Source organism: Pochonia chlamydosporia, chromosome 1, assembly GCF_001653235.2.
Source record: "Pochonia chlamydosporia 170 chromosome 1, whole genome shotgun sequence".
Taxonomy (NCBI): domain Eukaryota; kingdom Fungi; phylum Ascomycota; class Sordariomycetes; order Hypocreales; family Clavicipitaceae; genus Pochonia; species Pochonia chlamydosporia.
In genome coordinates, this window is record NC_035790.1 from 199,742 (window position 1) to 208,782 (window position 9,041).

General features: G+C 46.6%; 1 protein-coding gene across 1 annotated transcript; it reads right to left on the reverse strand.

Annotated features, from left to right (window-relative positions):
• Window positions 1-4,423: 4,423 nt before the first annotated feature.
• On the reverse strand, window positions 4,424-6,958 carry VFPPC_00004 (alpha-L-fucosidase 2 precursor; the record flags this gene model as incomplete). Its single annotated transcript, XM_018280111.1, has 4 exons — window positions 4,424-5,699; window positions 5,759-6,188; window positions 6,241-6,461; window positions 6,525-6,958. The coding sequence occupies 4 exons, from the start codon at window positions 6,956-6,958 to the stop codon at window positions 4,424-4,426; spliced, it is 2,361 nt and encodes a 786-aa protein (XP_018148011.1).
• Window positions 6,959-9,041: the final 2,083 nt, after the last annotated feature.

Genomic DNA, 9,041 nt, shown 5'->3' on the forward strand with positions numbered 1-9,041 from the left:
GGCTGGGATATCCCCGATAGCCTCACAAAGAATTGCTAAAAGCAGTCCTACAAATATCCAACCCACAAGCTGAGCGGCACATCGCATCCCGTCCCACTATCCGCCGCCTAGACAAACCACACTCAGTTGCGGGTACTTAACACTTGCCCCAAAGCAGTGGCTCGGAACATTGGGCAGTAAGTTTTAAAACAAGGCATGCACAGCGAATCGTAAGCTCGAACTTTAACATCAGCCAACGATAAGCGGAATATGTAGGTTGGGGGAACAAGCCCGTGCTGTGCTGCTGCAGGGCTGTCAAGTCGGTGCAACCCAACGGCTGCAGCCGAACCACACTTTTATAGATTGTAGCTGCGTTTTGACAGCAGAAGCATATTCAAGGGCCGTTTTTGGATACCTGCGTTGATGTAAGCAGCCACAACTGTGTCCAAGACCGGAATAGATTCGGCATCGGGCATTTTGGACTAGGGGATGATAGATATGGTTAAAGTTGCAGGATGGGATGATAATGATCAGGTGGGCGATGGGTGAATGATAGGTAGCGGGAGGGTAATAAAAGTGTATACTGGACTGAAATGTGCGTCGATAGCCTTGGATGCAGGGGAAACAAAGCACTTCGATGAAATATTTATGAATTAGTTTATATTTGACGATCATTCATGACGAATGTTATGTACATCGCACTCGGATTTAGAAATGCAGATACAATATTGACCATGCCGAAGACTGAAGCTTCTGAACAGGAGATTTGGAGTTGATATTATAAGCCTGGGCCGTAATATCATCGGACTCGTCCACACCAACTCTTAAATTCTCGTGCCACCAATCCCAATAGAACATGCGATACAACCCAAGAAAACCCAATAAGTCAATTTATCCACAACCTCTTCTTTCTATCTATAACTCCCAAGACCACTGGCCAATCGCTGCCTGCACTTCTCATATATGCCGCCAGAAGTAAGCTGTGCAGACACACGTGAGGCACCAACTGCCTATTATAGAAGAACTCGTACGTCTTCCAGATTTCAGCCGCGCCAGTAATAAGCCTGAGCTAATTTTTGATGGGAAACGCACAAGTTTTCTGCCGTGATTATGGTCATGAGGGCGGGATATTGTTGTGCTGGCCTGTAAGTCTCTACAACTGTCGAGAGCTTGGTATGGTATGTTGTTAAGAAGAGAGGGGGCCTGGCGGGTATAAAGTGGCCGGTGTCTCCCTTGGGGAATCGGAGATTCTAACCGTAGCTTATAAAAAGTATCACCAAGTCTAGGAACTAAGAAATTAAGGCAGGTCCCACCTATAAGTCATCTCATACAAGTTCTCAAAAATGAAGTTCGGCTTTAGCATCCTTTTTCTCGCTCCACTGCTTGGAGTCACCATGGCCGACTCTCTTCCCAACCTTGAACTGGCAGATGAGGACGGTTTCGAGGTTTCCGGCCGAGGGGACATGAGGGCTGCCGCTTGCCCTCCTAGATTCCCGAGGTACTGCCCCATTGGTGGCTTCTGCTGCCGCACGAGCAAATGCTGCTCCAAGTCTTGCTGCAAGGAGACTGCTAGGTACTGCTTCAATGGACACTGCTATCGCTAGAGTAGCTTTGTCCTAGGATATACATGTATGTGAGATGTGCGAAGAATGTAGGAAAGAACTATAATATTGACATAAAGATTAGATCCCAGCCGTATTAATATACTGGGTACTGGACAGGTATATTATACTACGGATTCTAGGCCAAGCGAGCATGACAATAGATGCCAAGTTCAAGTCGCCCATTTAAAGCAAGCAAAGTATGCTATTGCATGAAAGATAACAGAATTTATGACAGAAGAAACTTCAATATATTAACTACAAAAAACAATTATATTAAGGGGTTATCGGATGTAACTAGAGGGAAGATCTCGGCAGTTGCTTTTCACTAGGTTAAAAGACAGCTATAAAAGGGAAGGAAGACTCCATCTAGTTATAGAGAAAAAACAAGGACCAAAGATCCATCGTCCAAAGATATATCCAGTTCGTAACTTTAATATGTGGCCCTCCCGGGAGAGCATACCTGGCTACTGTACGACGAACTCCAATGGGTGGAACAAAACGTTCTAACCCAAATGAGAACTAGCATGCTAGGGTTGAACTACCATCTCCGTCAAATCAAAGAATCAATATTAGATGTATGCGACTGTGGAAAGGAACTAGAGACAGTGGTTCGCTTTCTCTTCAGGTGCCGCAAATGGGCCTTGCTGTCCGGTGGCTTTCCCGGGCCCGGAGCTCGGTGCCAGACCAGTCCGTCGTCGTGGAATTAGTTAATTTTGCCCTAATTACCACGCGGCAACTACGTAGTCGGACTTCTAGGCTTGCCTCGCGCTTGCTTTTCTTTTTCTCCCTTTGCTTTAGATAGACAATTGTATGGCAGCCTTATGTTAAACAAACAGCGGCCCAGCCCTTAACGATTGCTCAGGAATGACATGCTATAACAGAATGCACCGATACGCTGCGAGGAAACCTCTCTTTCTACTTGGGACACAAGTTATCGCTAGGCGGAGCGAATGGAAGCCAAATATGGCTGTAGTACGAGCGACTGTAGGCTTTGTGATGGCCCCCCACCGTCTCGAGAACTAGATTTCATAAACCCTGCCTTCTTTATTCCTTTGACATTGGTCTTCCCTCATGTCTTTTGAGCCGGCGCCGCTTTAGCTGCCGTAGATAGAACGTTGGAAATTAGAGGAGTGGCTCCAAGCTAGCCCAGAGATTCACAATACTCATCACATAAGCAGCGTAGTATGACAAGAAGAGAGCGACCAGAAACCGGAACTAGAGGACCTTAACGCAAGGGCTACCATAAGGTATAGACATGACTGCAGAGTTGTATGTTGCATAAGTAGATGGCTGCCCTATTGAGTGAGCGAGTAAGCGAGTGAGTTTATTTAACGCCTTAGGCCAACACCCCCAAGTGGTATAAAGGCGTGCGAGAGCCTACATAGTTACTCCAGCATCTGGATGTCCTCAGGAGCTATATATAGTCCGGGGAGACTAGATTAATGGTAGCCCACATCCATTCCACATACAGCTACATCATAGCCATCGCCCAAGATCCCTCCACACCAAGCTTTAAAATCGATCGTATAGATAGATTTTTGAGCTTCTTTTGATCGATCTATATCGATTATAGCCTTTAATCGATCGTCGAATATATCAATTATAACTTGCTTTATTTATCTCTATCTACACTAATTCTGTCCACTAGCTGTAGAACTTGTCTCCAGTTCTCTCCTTCCAGAAGACCTAGAGGTAGGTGTGGTTGATTAATGCTAGCCTTCCTCCACGACCGGAGGCATTGCGCCATACCGACTATGTGCCGTCCCAAGCGGCATCTTGGTAGTGTCGCCATTCTTCCGTAGCTGCTAAAATCTCTTTCTGTTTTAACGAAAGATAACGCAATAGTAAGAAAGTTAACTGCAACATATAAGAGTTAAGGATATCGCACAGCGCTAACGTTATTTCACCAACCAATCGGGTTAGTTTTGTATGGAATGTTATCTACTAATAGCTTAGACAGGCAGTAATAAAGTTTGTCTTGTGCTTACAGTAATGCTGACTGCTTTGTCTGCTTAATTTGTAGCCCTTAAGCGTCTAAACGAGTTTATCGATTGACTAAACGCCAGCCAACGCTCGATATAGTCTAAGCTGTCTTGTCTCTTGTGTGCTGAGACTACATTGTGGGTTATCTCATGAGGTGCATTCTTGTACATTGTCTCCCATGTCCTCGTTAGATTCGCTGCATTCGCTGCATAAGTTTTCTTGCATTCAGGTCAGGTGTTTGGCGAGACCGAAGCTGATTCCACAGCTGCTCTACAGTTCGACATTTTTTGTATGGGTAAAATACAACCGCAGCAACATAGGTTGTAGATGTTAGTCTACTGTAGTAAACATTCAATTTCTTCTAGCCGAGTTTTACGTAGACTTTTACTAGCCTTTAAGTTTTTGTGTCTATATCGTTAAACAGGTAAACTTCTTCCATCATCTAATTATTATTCTATTTAACGATAACGCCTTAAACTGCCAGCTAGAGAGGATTAAGGAGCATCTTAACGACTTGAAAATATTCGTTGAAGCCCCCTAATGTTGATCGTTGGCCAGGAATGCCAGCACTCTAGAGCTGCTTTGAGGCAGCCCTGAAAGGCTGGAGAAACTTTTGAACAGCATGGAGCACCTTCCAGTCCTTAAGTGAAACCTTTTCTTTCAATATTACTTGGCGGCTCTCTTCACTGCCGCCTTGGCGAGCGATCCAAGTGTAAAATCTTGATCCCCCGCCGCCACCCACATTAGCGAAACAGAGCATCTTCTTGTCATTACAGTCAGATTCCGATAATAAAGTCCTGAAAGCATACATTTAAGCGCCATCGCAATGGAACGGTGCCTGCCGAGCGTCCATTACCTTACAGTGTGACGATATAAACCTTCCCCGGTTCCGTAGCCACAGCAGACTCAGGCTGAACCACTCGTCCATCCAACTTGAACACCTTCCCGTCGGATACGCGCACCTTCAGTTCCCCACCCCGCGTTGACTTGATTTTGGCCTCTAACAACACCCCACTCTTACCCCAATGTATGTCAACGATAAATCCGCCGCGGGTAACAAGCCCCTTGACAGACCCGGCTGTCAGGTCGCTGCTTAAAGCTGGAAGAAGATGTATATATCCGGTATGACTCTGCACAAACCACTCGGCAACTGCCGCAACGAACCCCAGGTTGCTATCGATTTGAAAGACCCTCCCGCCACGCTCGATTTTGTGAAGCAAATTGTTGAATACGTGATGCTTTAGCAGTTCCCGGGCGTGTTCCAAGGCTTTCCCCGCATCGAAAAGGCGAGCATAGCATGCCGCAATCCAAGCTCTCGACCATCCAGTAGTAGCGCCTCCCCCAAAATTATCAGTCCGGCGCTGGAGTGTTATCCTAGCAGCATTGGCCAATGTCATATTGACAAGCGGACTCATTTGGCTCCCTGGGAAGAGGTCCCAAAGATGCGATATATGGCGATGACCGACTTCCATCTCCCAATAATCCTTCCGCCATTCCCGGACATGGCCATGAGTACCGATAGCAATCGGCCGAAGTTTAGAACGAATTTCATGCGCCTTTCTAGTCATTCCATTAGTGGACTTGCCCATTCCTAAAGCTGTGACCATGTCGACGTAATTAGTGTAGAAATCACGGAGTAAGGAGACGTCCATGGTAGGTGATATATCAATCGCCCCAACTATATTGGGGTCCTGCGTCTTGCTATCGGTAATCCAGAAGAAGTTCTCTGGTGAAATCGACGGGCCGGTGGAATAATAACCCTCGAATTCGAATAAATTGCAGTTTAAAAACACAGCTATTGCTTCGAATTCAGGCAGGACTTTGTTCCGTAGGAATTCCTTGTTGCCGGTAAATCGATAGTGATCCATGGCTTGGTTCGCTAGCCAAAGTCTGCTCATGGGCCACATTGTCCACTTTTCCCCATGATCGTGCGGTGCGGAATCACCCCAGAGGTCAAGATTATGGTGGGAAACGGACCCGGGACAGCCATACATACGCTTGGCAACGTCCCTGCCGCGTTCACGGCTGCGTTCAATCAGGTCCCAAAGTGGCAGAAGCGTTTCGGGTAGGTTCGTTGCTTCGGCGAGCCAGTAGTTCATCTGAGTATTGATATTAACAGTAAACTTGCCTCCCCTGCCATCAGTGTTAGCTTTTTGGTTTCTCTGTGTTCTATTAATAGTTGTCTGACAAACCAAGGCGGGAATTTGTCCTCGTTCCAGATGCCCTGCAGGTTTGCTGGAACGCCCATGCCAGGACGACCAGTGTCTCGCGAGCATGAGATAAGCAGGTGACGGCCAAAATTAAACATCAGGGCAATAAACGCGTTATCATTCCCGGGATTGCTACTATAGTAAGCGACTCGTGTGTCGGTGCTTAATTTCGCTGTGTTACTAGTACCAAGGTCGAGTGAGACTCGATTCATCAAGGTGCTATGGTCTTTGGTCGCGTCGGCCCGAATCTTTTCAAAACCAGCCGAAGATGCTGTATTTAGCTTTCTTTCGACCTCGGCTTTGTATTCTGCCTTCGATTTCCATAGGAATTCCGTCTCGGTATCATAGAACAAGTCAACCTTGCAGGCTCCGCTGACATCAAGGAACTTGCCATCGCTCGAAACCTCCACGACTGTTCTTACGTTAGATTGCCTTGTATACTAGCCAGGAGCTCTTATACTCACCTCCGTCTGTCACAACGCGCACACCAGAGGAAAAGGCAATTGCATTAGCCTCGTGGCCCTCAACATCAAATACAATGGTGTGCGGATTTGTCGAGGCTATGTTGTAAGCTATACCCCCGGTGGCGCGTTCCAGGCCAACCGTAAGACGTAATTTGCCCTCCTGGCTAGCTGTGAACCTAGCGGCAAGAACGCCCACCGGGTTGTTGGCAACATACTCGCGCCTAATTATGTGGTTGGTATGAAAAAGGTACCCGCACATATTCCAGGAATCTTTTGTAACTTACGTATAAGTGACCCCTTCATAGTCATACATTACGCCCGTGACTCCTTCAACAACGTCCAACCACCTTCTGTAGTTTGACCAATGACGCTGCTGTTGATAGAAGTTAATTGCTAGATTATTAGTAACAGTGTAAGCCCTCGACACAGGTGGGCTCGCAACCATGTTATTTAGAACTAATCGACTTGCTTCTGTTATATCGCCTTTTCTCAAATGGTCACGGATTTTGGGGAGGGCCTCGAGAGAGTTGTTGTTAATACGATCCTGGAAAGGACCCTCCCATACAGAATTCTCGTTAATGATAACCCTTTCCCAGTCCCACCCAAGGACCACGGCTCCCAGCCTCCCATTTCCAATAGGTAGACCGCCGGCAAAATCCTGTGCTGGCCCGTCATACCAAAGGTGACGCGTTGGCAGAAATTCCGGTGCCTTGCACATTGCCACATAGGCAAATGTAAGAAAACATAACAAAACGAAATGCATTCTGAGAGTTGGCTAATCAAAGGGGCAAAGTTTTGCTTTGGCATACTACCCGAGGAGAGACATCTCATACGTTTATATAGATTGAAATTCCCCTCCCTCCTTAAGTCCAGATTCTAGGATACATGAACTAACCAAAACCTGCAACCCAACACGAAATAACCGACGGCATGTAAATGGATACTTCGCATTAGGGCGATAAAAAGAAGTGAAGGCAAACGTAGGAAGGCGTCGGATAATATTTAGCATGGAGCATTTCCAATATTAGTTTCGATATGCATTAAATAGTATTTAGAAATTATTTGCAAATGCCCTGTACGAGGCTAAGATATTGCTGCTTGGCAGGCATCTGAGTTAGAGTCTGCGGAGTCCGGGATCTAGAGAAAACAGGGGCAATACTTTAATGATTGTCCAGTTTTTAGCGAGATGGATGATGTAACGAATGATTTTGCAGCCTCGCCATAATAATTGCTTCCGCGTAACGCGGGGTATTGGCAGCAAGACTGACTCTTGTCGATATTTGTTTCTTGGGGTGGCTGTGGCACTCCAATTAAGCGAGGCCAAGCTCGGAAGGTTACGATGGTCTTCGTATCAGACTAGCGTTGTCGACACGTTATTGGGCCGGCTGCTAGAGGCTAGTGTACCCTCGGCTTTACTGAATGCCAAGGTGGCTAAATTATCGTACTTGACGAAGATTCATTAAATTTCTGCAGGGTTAGGTGAAAGTACTTTATTGGTAAACCCCTTTAGACCGAGCCCAGTAATTAGGATAAGGAAGGAGGTTAAACAAAGGGGTTAGCCTTTTAATAACTAGCGGAGAATCGCGATGTATTATTTTCAGCTCTTTGCAGCAATTATATAAACGTGTCAAAAATCAAACCCGAGATGCCACATAGCCAGCTGACTACTATACTGAAAGCCGACTTAGCCACTCCCGATGTCGTTTTAGCTAGAGCTTGCAAAACTGTTGCCACCCCACCACCTCTAAGAACTAATATGGTATGTTTTTTCGCACTCCGCGTACTGTAGGTAGCCCGGCAATTAACAATATTTAGTTTACTTACGCTAAGACGGATTCATAACGAGCCACGGCCAACAACCACCATGCAGGAAACAGTCGGTTTATCAAATTTGGCGGGAAAGCTAGATACAGTACGGGTAGTTTAGTACTGTGGTAGTTATGGTTTGTAGCGTCGCTACTTCTGTTACCGGAACCGGAACTCACTCCTTCACATAAGTCCAACTTTGTAATCTTTTGCGGGATTAATGCTGCACAGCCTCATTCCGATGCAGCTAAGCCTGGGCCTGACGCGATAGCAAACATGTGTCGGAGGATGTTAAACTATACTAGAGAGCAGCTTAGACATAATCTTTATTTCCGGGGTCTGGTATTGTAATAAGCTATCCAATAATCTACCTGCTAGCTGCAATACCCACATGCTAACCTGGATAGCCTGCCATACTTGCCTAAACATGGAGCAAGCCCGAACTGCTCACATTGACGATACTACACAGCAGCACGAATAACAATGGCCTGAGGAGTCCGATAGAGGCCGTGTGCCCCAACCACTCTTGGGACAATTTGGTTGGCTCAGTGGTAGGTCCCGAGAATAACAGTGGGCTGACCAGCATGGCTTGGCAACCAGTCTCCTGTGGAGCCTGAAGCGGCTGAGTGGCTGTTGGCTTGCGACAAAACTGGAAGCTGCCGGAATCGGCTGGAGTTGTGGCTTCCAACTCTAGGTTTTAATTGGGGCGGCTCAGAAGCACTCTGCGATTATAGTTGGGATTGCCAAAACAAAACTCGTTTCCTAGTTGTCTCCAAGATCCCAAGCTGCGCGAGACAAGTTATCTGTAGTGTTAGAGCGCTAACTCGTTTTGGCAGATGCTAATCGGTAGAATTGCGCCGGCCACCCGTGCTATAGGGCAGCCGGTGGCTATACTGTCAACACAACCAGCTCGCCAGTCCACAACTTTAGGAATCCAGATTCTTCCGCATGTCTGGCCTTCTGCCGTGGAACAATAATGGATCCTCATTATACAT